Source organism: Thalassophryne amazonica, chromosome 12, assembly GCF_902500255.1.
Source record: "Thalassophryne amazonica chromosome 12, fThaAma1.1, whole genome shotgun sequence".
Taxonomy (NCBI): domain Eukaryota; kingdom Metazoa; phylum Chordata; class Actinopteri; order Batrachoidiformes; family Batrachoididae; genus Thalassophryne; species Thalassophryne amazonica.
In genome coordinates, this window is record NC_047114.1 from 43,946,184 (window position 1) to 43,959,146 (window position 12,963).

Sequence of the window (12,963 nt, forward strand, 5' to 3'; positions counted from 1 at the left end):
ACATTCAGCAGACAATCACTGTGGAACTGGATGTGAAATTTGTCTAACTGCCCCCACGAGTGTGGCTTTGCAAACAGACTGACACGTTGGTGTGTGCCCTGAACTGACAGGGACTGTGTCCGCCAACAGGAGCGGCTGTTGAGATCTGTGGTTCTGGATTTCCCAGCTGGGAACACGTACCATGTTTGGATGCACATGAACTAACAACTGCCCACTGATGCCCGTGTGTCTGCTTGCTGTCCTCATGTGGACATGCATAAAAACATATACCGCTGTTGCAATGGGCTGCAGTGAGTGCACACGGCGCGCATATTGACAGGTGAAACGGACCGTCACATCATAACAAGCAGCCGGCGATCTGAATGTCACGTCACCCACGTGAGCTCTGTTCCACATGATGCGGTGTCAGTCCTGCGGCGTGTCATCCACAAGACACTCGTGTCGGGAAGGACATGCGCGCGAGGCCGGCTGGACATGCCGCCATCAGATGTGGACATAAGAGCATACTGCTTCATCATTCATGTCATTTCATCACTGTACATCTGTGACCATGGGTCATCTACAGAGGAACACTCTTGTATTGTCTGCTTGATAAGAGGGATTCAATGAAAAACTGTGTTTTTATTTGGTGTGTGGTTTTATTTTTTCTTAAATATGTCCATGTCCTTCTTGATAACAGGCATTTTTCTGCACCTTTTATAGGACAGCGATGGTAGCTCAGTGGTAAAGTTTCTGGCTGGCAGTCAGAGCTTTTTGGAAAGTGCAGGTTCGAATCCCGTGGGTGGCATGTATTTTTATTTTTATTGTGGTTACACATCACGCAGCTGTTCACACTGTGTTCCCGCATGCACAAAACCATTGCAGCGGTATCGTTCACGCCTGCCCATCATCTCGATGTTTTTGTGGTTCGCTCATGTGAGCTGTTCCACCGTGATTCAGCTTGAGTTGTACTTATTCGTACTGTGTGTGAAGGGGCCTTACCTTTGACTAATCTAGTCCAAAATCTAGTCATTTCTCTATCTATCCAAGATTTCATACGTCCTTTCCTCATTTTGTACTGACGACTTTCTGAATGCACCGTGTTCATGCAGAGTTTGTACAGAGGACAAACTTGGTATGTATGCTCTAACTGTACACATAAATGAACACTGTGACCTTTGCATCACTTATTACCTCAGCAGCCAGATGTCAGAGTCTGACAGCACTTCAGCTACTCCCACCTCCTCTCCCAGGAAGTCATAGGCTATTCGGTCAAAGTGCCAATACAGCAGGCGGCATAACAATGGCTCCAATAAAGCAATCTGGAAGTCAGAGGCATCACAGTGCAACAAGCAAAAGAGTAAAGTCATTCATATTCCTGATTGAACTTCACTTCTGTTGCTTAATTTTAGTAACGATGGAATTAAAGTCATTCTGAACATTCTGCTTCTTTTAAATGTTGCATTGACCATACATGGCTAAGTACTTCAAGAGGAGTTAGAGAAAGAGAGAAGAACAAGAGCTGACTCCCTGTATTGCATAGGTGTTGCAGTTGTGCCACCATGTGGAGTCATTCGCCGTCACTCAAGGGTGCTGGAATCATTCCAGTAATATAAACCAATGCAAACCAGTCACTTGACAATGATGCAGTATACATAAATTTATCTTAATAAAATTATGAAAAACGAATTAATTAATTAATAACACTTACTGCAAATGCATTTGATACTAAAATATATTTTCTTGAATTGAGAAGTAAGGACAGAATGAGTGAGAATGAGAATCAGTGAGTTATAACAATGTACATTTTAAAACTCCGTCATTGCATGCCAAACTTTATAAATCTGTGCAGCCGTCTTGCATGTGTCAGCTTAAAAATTAATGAATTGTTAGATATTAAAAGTCCTGGCAAAATTGTAAAAGATTAACAGTAATACAAACAGATTCTTTCTTCAGCTTTGCAGCATGTTGATGTGTTTAACTTGTGCATTACAAGCTGCACGCTATCATCATGGTCACCACCAATGCTCCTGTCACGCTAGTGCAGTTTGTCATTTTCCTTTCAAAAGAAACAAAAACTAATAAAAATATACAACAGATACAGCTTTTCTTTGGTTTAAGCAACCATAACAGGCACAGATAAGACGTTTCCACAGGAACACAGGCTCGCATAATCCATAGAACCAGATGAATAAAGTAGTACAACAGTAAAGAGATAAACCAGTTGAGTGGGTTTTAACACTGCAGGACATTGCGTTCATTGCAGTGACTTTGTGGCTGACTCACTGCAAGTTTGCTCATTTGAGGGTGGCGGTCCTGAACGGTCTCATGTAGTTCTCTCTTTGTCTATGTTTATGACAGAAAAATAAGAAGAATTTCCCGACTGACTTGGGTACGCTTCAGGATCCCCCAGGAAGATCTAGAGTGCTTTGTCGCGTATAGGGAAGTGTGGGATGAGTTGCGTGGCTGCTGCCACTGCGACCTAGACCTGGATAAGTAGCATAAAATGAATGAATATGAAGTACAAAGAGCAAGAGTAACGGCTACTCACTGTTTAAAGTGCAATCTAGAGGTAATACAAGCAAAGCCCTTCTGAGTGTCTCGACTATAATTTAGATGTTTAGTTTAAATGTTGACACTTTCACCTCTCAGTTCAACTTGACCTGTCAGACTGTCTTAGATACCATGGCTCCGTTGAAAATTAGACCTTCCAAACCTCGTTCTGAGCCTTGGATGAATGATGTTACACGCACTGCCAGGCGCAAGTGTAGGAGAGCTGAGCAAAAGTGGAAGAAGGACAGGTCTCAGGTGTCCTTCCAGTTACTACGTGACAGCTGGAGTTTTTAATCAGAAAACTATGAAGGCTGCTAAATTTAAGTACTTTTCTGATGTTATTGCTTCTAACTGTCAGAATCCTCATGTTCTTTTTAAGATTGTAAATTCTGTTTTAAGTGCACCACAGTTGGATTGTCTGGAGAGCTCCACTGAATTGTGTGAGAACTTCATTAGCTTTTTTCTTAAAAAGGTTGTATCAGGGTCCTCATTATTTCTTCTGCTTATGACCCTTCTATCTCTGTGACATGCTCAGCTGTTTTTGACCAGTTTGAGTCTGTCAGTTTGCCATCTTTGAGGGATATTATTGGTCATATGAAGCCTGCTGGTTTTCCTAATGACCCCATTCCACCTCATCTTGTTAAAGAGGTCTTTTCCACATTGGCACCATATGTATTGAATATTATTAATGGGAGTTTGGTTTAATGGTATAGTGCCTGCCAGTTTCAAGAATGCAGTGGTGACCCCACTTATTAAGAAACCTGGCTTAGATTCTTCTGAACTTTCCCATTTTAGGCCAATTTCCAAACTTACTTTTCTGTCTAAAATTTTGGAGAAAATTGTTTACTGCCAGTTGAGTTTTTTTTTTTTTTTAAATAATCATGACACCCTGGAGTTGTTTCAGTCTGGTTTTAAATCCCATCACAGTACTGAGTCGGCACTGCTGCAGGTTTTTAACGATATTTTTGTAGCTACTGATTCTCGTCATTGTGTTGTTTTGGTCCTGTTGGACCTAACAGCGGCCTTCGATACAGTGGACCATCAGATCCTCTTGTCTCGCCTGGAAAACTGGGTGGACATTAAGGGTGTTGTTTTAGATTGGTTTAGATCCTACCTATCAGAGAGAAGTTTCTGTGTCCGCATTGGAGCTGTTAAATCTTGTGAAGCATCCCTTACATGTGGGGTGCCTCAAGGCTCCATACTTGGTCCTCTTCTTTTTTCTCTGTATCTACTCCCAATGGGATCAATTTTTAGGAGACATGATATCTCATTTCACCTTTATGCTGATGATTGTCAAATTTATGTGCCACTGAAGCAGCAAAATACATACTCTGCGAACCATCTCTTTGAGTGCATTGGTGACATTAAGGCATGGCTGTCCATAAATTTTCTACAAAAAAAAAAAGAGTGAGGTTTTGCTGTTTGGACCTAGTGACACTTCCAAAATTAATGTTGATCTGGGTCCCATGAGTCAGTATCTGACACAGACAGCAACAAACCTGAGTGTAAATGGATAGTGATCTTAAATTTGATGCTCAGATTAGGTCAGTAGTCAAATCCAGCTTTTATCAACTTAGACAACTGGCCAAGGTGAAGCAATTTCTTTCACAGCATCATTTTGAGATTTTAATCCATGCTTTTATCACTAATCGCTTGGACTACTGCAATGCACTTTATGTTGGGCTGAATCAGACACTGCTTACCCAACTACAGATGGTGCAAAATACTGCTGCTCAACTTTTAGCTGGTGTTAAAAAATGCAAACACATTACACCGGTTTTGGCCTCACTTCACTTGTTCCCAGTTCACTTTAGAATTGATTTTAAAATTATTTTACAGTAGTGTTCAGAATAATAGTAGTGCTATGTGACTAAAAAGATTAATCCAGGTTTTGAGTATATTTCTTATTGTTACACAGGAAACAAGGTACCAGTAGATTCAATAGATTCTCACAAATTCAACAAGACCAAGCATTCATGATATGCACACTCTTAAGGCTATGAAATTGGGCTATTAGTAAAAAAAAAAGTAGAAAAGGGGGTGTTCACAATAATAGTAGCATCTGCTGTTGATGCTACTGATTGTACTCTCTGAAGGACTTTTTTAAATAACCTCTTTATTTTCCCTTACCAAAAGTAGTACATGGAAGTATGTTTCAAGTATACTTCCAGTTTACTTTTTTTTAATTTTTTGGTAAGGGTTGCTCTCTGAAGGCCTTTTTAATAGACTCTTAATTTTGCTCTCTGAAAGACGTTTTTTAATATAACCTCTTAATTTTGCTCTCTGGAGTACTTTTTTAAATAACCTCTTAATTTTGCTCTCTGAAGGACTTTTTTTTAAAATAACCTCTTAGTTTTGCTCTTTGGGTGACACCAGGACAATGCATTCCACTTAAAAATACACGTGTTTCTCAATTGCCCTCAAAACTATTGGAATTTTGTTTATACCATTTCAAATCCACAAAAAAAACAAAAAAAAAAACAACTTAAATTATCTTCCTTGAACTCAAACTGAAAGTAAATCTCTACAACTTCATATATATTAAATATATATATGTATAAAACAGCTTCCTGATGAAGTGGTGTAGAGGAGGATTTTCTTAAAAAGAAGACCTGAAAGTTCAGCTACAATTTCCCAGAAAGTACATCTGAGATGCAAGCCTGGATCTGGTCCTGTATGCATGAAGCATCTCAAAGTCCTCTCAAAGAGGTCCTAACTTAGCCTAAAATTTCCCGGCAAGGAATCTTAGCCTGTGAACCAGGAGGTGTCTGAGAGCAAATCTGAGCAAGAAAGAGTCTGAAACTCCTATCATAGTGAGGAGACGGGGTTGACCCCATTGCTAGGTAAGACGTGGTCCTGTAAGAGCTGTGACTGGTTGTCACAGAAAGGGAAGGGGAAATAAAAATAAATGCACTCTGCACTCCTACATATGAATGAGCATTAAAATCAACCGATCATATAACTCCATTAAGAAATGCGTAATCGTGAGAATAATTTAATGTCATGATGATGATACTCAGCAAAATTAAATTGGAGCGATCACCAGGCCGGTCACTAAACCTATAAATTCTTGTGCTGCAATGCATTATGGAAGTTCTGGGTTTGGGAGTTTTAAATGTTTCTACTGTGGTTCATGTTAGTTTAAAAATGTTGTTCGTGTTGTTGATTTATTGTGTTTTTGTAGTTCAGTTGGTTTAGTAAGTTAAGTGTCACCATGTTGTCACCATAAGTGAAAAGTGTATCATCTTTTGACCCCTGCCTGGTCACTTGGGTCTCCAGCTACATCACCGACAGGCCGCAGTATGTCAGGCTGAGGGTCACCACATCTGACATTGTGATCAGTAGAACTAGAGCACCCCAGGGTACGGTGCTGGCCTGTCTTCTCTTCACCCTGTACACCTCTGACTTCTGCTACAACTCTGAGCTGTGTCACATCCAGAAGTTTGCAGATGACACAACCATTGTTGGATGCATCAGGGATGACAGAGAGGAGGAGTACAGGAGTCTAGTGAGGGACTTTGCTGCCTGGTGCCACACAAACCATCTACAGCTCAACACCTCATAGACAAAGGAGCTGGTCATTGAATTTGGGAAGTCAAGACCAAGTCTGTTTGATACTTTGTGTGCTTCTTACCCTGTGTGCTGCTATGCAATGCTGTTGGAACCTCAATTTCTCTGATGGAGTCTTCCCAAGGGATCAATAAAGTTCTGCCTAATCTATCTGCCTAATTGTGCCTCCGTGCACGTCCCTGTTGCTGCTCATTATGTGCTCACCAAAGTATTGACAGTTCTCTGTGTGAAGGTCATTCGATCCATATATCCTGAAAAGAAGCGAGGCACATATGAGGGTGGAGACGGGCAGCCTGCAGACTTCAATTCCAAAGAGCACGGAATCCCTCTCAGTAAATTAATGGAGGGAAGACCTGAAAGTCATGAAGAGACAGCGTGTGATAATATACACAAAATGGACACAAAAACAACGGAGATCATTTAAGTGCGGCTGCTGTCACCTAATTTACGAGCTATTAACGAGCCTGTGGGAACCATGGGGTCTGTCAAGACAGCATCAAAGTTCTACAGAATGGAAAGAACACATCGGAAGATGTCTGCATCAATATTTCTTTGTTCCTTTAGTTCAATCTGTGGGAATTCTATTTTCCATACACAGTGTATTGTTTTCAAATCAGATGGTATTCAGCATTTCAGCCACACCTTTAATCCCCAAATGTTATCATACCACAATCAAAGTAATCCATCTTTTAGTTTTCCATAATCACACTCACCTGCTGTGACAGGTACGATATGAGACTGGCGTTGAATAGTAGACTCTCGGCAGTGGTATGGATAAAGTTCATCATGGTTTGAATTTGAGAAAAATGTTTCTTTAACTTGCCCATGAAAGGCTGTGTAGATTTACGCAGTGCATCACTGTATGCGGCCATTAAGGCATCGACAAAAGCCTTATCATAAGGAACGGGAAAAGTCACAGTGTTGTAGTGTTTCCCCGGGCCCATCCGAATGCTGATCTCTGGGATCACGACAGTGACCTGGTGTCCACGCCGACCCATTTCTTGGGCAATGGCCTTTATTCCGACCCAGTGGCTCCCATCCATGGGAATGACCAGTAAGTTCCCTCTGAAAGCAGATGATCCAGAGTCACTGACATGAGTTATGTCAGTAGGTCCAGCTGAAATGTCTGATCTTTCCACCTTTTCCGTAATAGATCCACTGGTCTTACCTACAGTCCCAAATACCTCCAGATCTGTGTTTAGCAGAAGGCACAAAAAAACTGCTGCTCTCAACATGATTTTCTTTCCCGTCTTGTCAACAGCTCACTAAAGTAAAGCAGCTTAAAGTTGGCTACAGGCTATAAGTATGACGGACTGCAAAAATCCACGCTGCCTCAGCTTTGGCCTCTGAACTAACATTCCCTCTCTTCCACTCAGTCAGCTCTTGAAATTCCTCTGTGAATCAGCTCAGTTCAAAGTCCTGAACCAGGTGACAATAGCAGCTCTGAGGACCAAGCAGCAGCAACAGGTCACTGATCTCAGCTGGTCACTGATTAAGTTGCTGCAGTGTAATTCATTTTTTATGACTCTCCATAAATGCATACATTCATATATAAATACATATATATGTATATGTACAGTGGGGCAAATAAATATTTGATGTACTGTTGATTTTGCAAGTTTTCCCACCCACAAAGAATGGAGAGGTCTGTAAGTTTTATCGTAGGTACACTTCAACTGTGAGAGACAGAATCAAAAAAAAATCTGAAAATCACACTATGATTTTTAAATAATTCATTAGCATTTTATTGCATGAAATAAGTATTTGATCCACTAGAAAAACAGACCTTAATATTTGGTACAGAAACCTTTGAGCTCAGACATTTCCTGTAGTTCTTGACCAAGTTTTCTCACACTGCAGCAGGGATTTTGGTCCACTCCTCCATACAGATATTCTCCAGAACTTTCAGGTTTGGAGTTTTAGCTCCCTCCAAAGATTTTCTATTGAGTTCAGGTCTGGAGACTGGCTTGGCCACTCCAGGACCTTGAAATGCTTCTTACGGAGCCCCTCCTTAGCTGCCCTGGCTGTGTGTTTGGGGTTACTGTCATGCTGGAAGACCCAGCCATGACCCATCTTCAATGCTCTTACTGAGGGAACGAGCTTGTTGGCCAAAACCTCACAATACATGATTCCATCCATCCTCCCTTCAATACGGTGCAGTCGTCCTGTCCCCTTTGCAGAAAAGCTGCCCCAAAAATTATGTTTCCACCCCTGTGCTTCACAGTTGGGACGGTGTTCTTGGGGTTGTTCTCATCCTATAAACACAGCGAGTGGAGTTGATGCCAAAAAGCTCTATTTTGGTCTCATCTGACTACATGACCTTCTCCCATGCCTCCTCTGGATCATCCAGATGGTCACTGGTGAACTTCAAACGGACCTGGACATGTGCTGGCGTGAGCAGGGGGACCTTGCTGCCCTGCAGGATTTTAAACCATGACGGTGTCGTATGTTACTAATGTGATCTTTGTGACTGTGGTCCCAGCTCTCTTCAGGTCATTGACCAGTTCCTCCTGTGTTGTTCTGGACTTTGTCAGAATCATCCTTACCCCACGAGGTGAGATCTTGCATGGAGACCAAAACTGGGGAAGACTGACAGTCATCATATGTTTCTTCCATTTTCTAAGAAATGCGCCAACAGTTGTTGCCTTCTCACCAAGCTGTTGTCCTGTAGCCCATCCCAGCCTTGTCGAGGTCTACCCTGTCTCTGGTGTCCTAGACAGCTCTTTGGTCTTTGCCAAAGGTTGGAGTGTGATTGATTGAGTGTGTGAACAGGTGTCTTTTATACAGGAAAGGAGTTCAAACAGGTGCAATTAATACAGGCAAAGACTGCAGAATAGGAGGGCTTCTTAAATAAAAACTAACAGGTCTGTGACAGCCAGAATTCTTGCTGGTTGGTGGGTGATCAAATACTTATTTCATGCAATAAAATGCAAATTAATGAGTTACTGACTGAATGCCTTGCCATAGTCATCTGGGGTCTTACGTGTCAGTGAAGTGTGATTGGATTTTCTGTCCATAGGCACGCTTGGCTGCTCTCATGCCCCGGTTCAAGTTGGCCATCACTGATCTGAGGGCTTCCTTGTCTCCAGACTTGAAAGCAGTGTTCCGTGCTCTCAGGAGCTCACGTACTTCCCTGGTGAACCAGGGTTTGTCGTTTGCCCTTGTGGTGATGTGTTTTATGACAGTCACATCTTCCATGCACTTGGATATGTAGCCTGTCACAGACTTGGTGTATTCCGTTATGTTGACATGCTGGTTGGAAGTGGCGGCCTCTCTGAAAACATTCCATTCTGTGCGATCAAAACAGTCTTGTAGTCCTGAGGTGGCCCCCTCTGGCCAAGTTCTGATCTGCTTCACAGAAGGTTTACACTTCGATAGCAGTGGTCTGTAGGCTGGAAAGAGCCTGATTGAGAGGTGATCTGAGTTTCCCAGGTAGTGGTGGGGAACAGCTCTATATGCCTGCTTAACATTAGGATACACCTGGTCAAGAATGTTTTCTCCCCTTTTTGCAAAATCCACGTTTGTGATAGTGAGGGAGTACTGTGTTCAATTTGGCTTGATTGCCTCAAGTGGAGGAGTTTAAGTATCTTGGGGTCTTGTTCACGAGCGAGGGACGGATGGATCGTGAGATCGACAGATGGATCGGTGCAGCATCTGCAGTGATGCGGTCGCTGTATCGGGCCGTCGTGGTGACGAGAGAGCTGAGCAGGACGGCAAAGCTCTCAATTTAATGATCAATCTACATTCCGACCCTCACATATGGTTATGAGATTTGGCTCATGACTGAAAGAACGAGATCGCTAGTACAAGCGGCTGAGATGAGTTTCCTCCGCAGGGTGGCTGGGCGCTCCCTTAGAAATAGGGTGAGGAGATCGGTCACTCAGGAGGAGCTCGGAGTCGAGCCGCTGCTCCTCCATGGCAAAAGGAGCCAGCTGAGGTGGCTCGGGCATCTTTTCCGGATGCCCCCTGGACGCCTCGCTGGAGAGGTGTTCCGGGCACATCCCATTGGGAGGAGGCCCCGGGGAAGACCCAGGACACGCTGGAGGGACTACGTCTCTCAGCTGGCTTGGGAACGCCTTGGGGTTCCCCCGGAGGAGCTGGGGGAGGTGTGTGTGGATCGGGAGGTCTGGGTGGCTTTGCTTGAGCTGCTGCCCCCGCGACCTGACTCTGGATAAAGCGGAAGAAAATGGATAGATGGATGGATGGATGGATGGATGAAATCACCCGTGATTATGTTGGCAGCGTCTGGATTTGAGTCCTGCATCGAGTTTACAGACTGAGTGCGTCCTTTGTGTTCGCGCTGGGCGGCAAATACACAGCTGTTATAGTGACGGCTGAAAACTCTCTCGGCAAGTATGTTGGACGGCACTTGACTGTTAGAAATTCTATGTCCTCAGAACAGTGGCTTGAGATGACTTTAATGTTACACCAGTTGTTGTTGATGAAAATGCACACACCACCACCTCCTGATTTACCGCTGAGAATTTGACTTCTATCTGCCTGGAACGATGTTAGACCATCCACCTGAATGGCGTTGTCTGGGACAGTGTGGTTAAACCATGTCTCTGTGAGGATGATGGCGCTGCAGTCTCTCACCTTTCTTTGTGTAGTTAAATCCAATCTGAGGAAGTCCATTTTGTTTTCCAACGAACGAACATTGGAGAGCACAATCGAAGAAAGTGCAGGTCTGTATGGCTTCGCTTTTAGTCTGGCACTGATACCCGCTCGGCAACCCCGCTTGCTAGCTCTAGCACACCTCTTGCGGCACATGCTAGCTCTCTCCCATCGCTTGCGTCACCTCACGCTTCGGCTGGTGAGTCTGCTGCTTTGCCGGCCCCTGGGTCTTGCTGGTGTAAGTTTCCTAGCTCGCGGAGTGCATCGAGTTCCAAAGTCAATGTAACTCCGGAAAGATCTTATGAAAAGTTGCAGTTACGTAATCTGAGTAGTAGGCTTCTGTTGTAGACTCTTTTTGTACAAGACTGAGACGAAAGAGACGACACATTTAACAAAAAAAAAGCACATCGCTAACGGGACCTGAAGTAGCCACTACCAGTACGGGCGCCGCCATTAAGTTCCAATGAAGAATAGCATTTCCCACTTTTCCCACATGTTGTCATGTTACAGCCCCACTACACAATAGATGAAACTCATCTTTTTTTTTTCCCCTCAAAATTCTATATTCAATACCCCATAATGGCAATATGTTTTTTGTTTTTGTTATTTAGATTTTTTTTGCTTATATATATATATATATATATATATATATATACTCAACAAAAATATAAACGCAACACTTTTGGTTTTGCTCCCATTTTGTATGAGATGAACTCAAAGATCTAAAACTTTTTCCACATACACAATATCACCATTTCCCTCAAATATTGTTCACAAACCAGTCGAAATCTGTGATAGTGAGCACTTCTCCTTTGCTGAGATAATCCATCCCACCTCACAGGTGTGCCATATCAAGATGCTGATTAGACACCATGATTAGTGCACAGGTGTGCCTTAGACTGCCCACAATAAAAGGCCACTCTGAAAGGTGTGGAAAAAGTTTTAGATCTTTGAGTTCATCTCATACAAAATGGGAGCAAAACCAAAAGTGTTGCGTTTATATTTTTGTTGAGTGTATATACGAGGTCTGTTAGAAAAGTATCCGACCTTTTTATTTTATGCAAAAAATATATGGATTTGATTCATATGTTTTTACGTCAGCCAAGCTTGAACCTTCGTGCGCATGCGTGAGTTTTTCCACCCCTCTCGTCGATGTTTCATTGCGAGGAAATGGCGGAATGATTTGGGCTTTTTTTCCATCAGAATTTTTTTCAGAAACTGTTAGAGACAGGCAGCTGGAAACCATTCGAAAAATTTATCTGGCTTTCGGTGAAAATTTTACGGGCTTCACAGAGAATAAGGTGTGTTACTACAGCTTTAAGGACGGCCCACAATGGCGCACGGCGCGCCGCACTCCAAGCCGCCATCGAGAGGCAGAAACCACCACATCATTTCTAAACCGAAAGCCAGATAAATTTTTAGAATGGTTTCCAGCTGCCTGTCTCTAACAGTTTCTGAAAAAATTCTGATGGAAAAAAAGCCCAAATCATTCTGCCATTTCCTCGCAATGAAACAACGACGAGAGGGGTGGAGCAGTGCTCACTCAAAGCCTGCCCACAGGCGAATGACGCAACCGACAGGCGTGGAAAAACTCACGCATGCGCACGAAGGTTCGAGCTTGGCTGACGTAAAAACATATGAATCAAATCCATATATTTTTTGAAAAAATAAAAAGGTACGATACTTTTCTAACAGACCTCGTATACCATCAACAACAACAAAAAAATGAAAAGCAATGTTTTTTTCTGTATTTAATCAAAAAAGTTCACCCATGACTAATTTTGAAATGTTTATACTAGGCAGCATTTGGGGGGATTTCCAAAAACTAAAACCCTAAACAAAAACAAAAGGAAAAAGCATGATGACTCGGCGATACAATATAATCACTACTGAAGTCTTACAAATGCTAAGAATTTATTGAAAGCCAACAGTGCTGTGCAACACTGCCCACATTCAAAAAAGTTTTACATAAGTGTACAAACATGGGTTCATGGGTGAATTATTTTAAAGGTAGCTCAAAGGTGAGTTTACTGTATTTACTTATGCTTAAAGGCTCGTCTACATGTGATACAGGAAGGTGTTTTGGAGGACAAAAATTAAAAAGTTGTATCCCTAATAAGCAAATACCATCAAGACCAACTCTGTTTATCATCTGAGATCTGATGGGATCTTACGTACACAGAGAAGACTGGCCACTATTTTGAGTGCATAATAATATTTTTTACAGCTTGATCCACCCTAATGAAG

At 42.6% G+C, this 12,963-nt stretch overlaps 1 protein-coding gene across 1 annotated transcript in view; it reads right to left on the reverse strand.

Moving 5' to 3' along the window:
- Positions 1–7,475, reverse strand: part of LOC117522434 (UDP-glucuronosyltransferase-like) — a 76,158-nt gene extending 68,683 nt beyond the window's left edge. Inside the window, exons 1-4 of the mRNA XM_034183837.1 lie at positions 6,816–7,475; positions 6,543–6,606; positions 6,307–6,455; positions 1,174–1,301 (exon numbers count right to left, since the gene is read on the reverse strand). Coding sequence (XP_034039728.1) covers positions 1,174–1,301; positions 6,307–6,455; positions 6,543–6,606; positions 6,816–7,337 — 863 coding nt within the window. The 5' untranslated portion in view covers positions 7,338–7,475. The remainder of the gene's footprint in view (positions 1–1,173; positions 1,302–6,306; positions 6,456–6,542; positions 6,607–6,815) is intronic.
- Between the last annotated feature and the right edge of the window lie 5,488 nt (positions 7,476–12,963).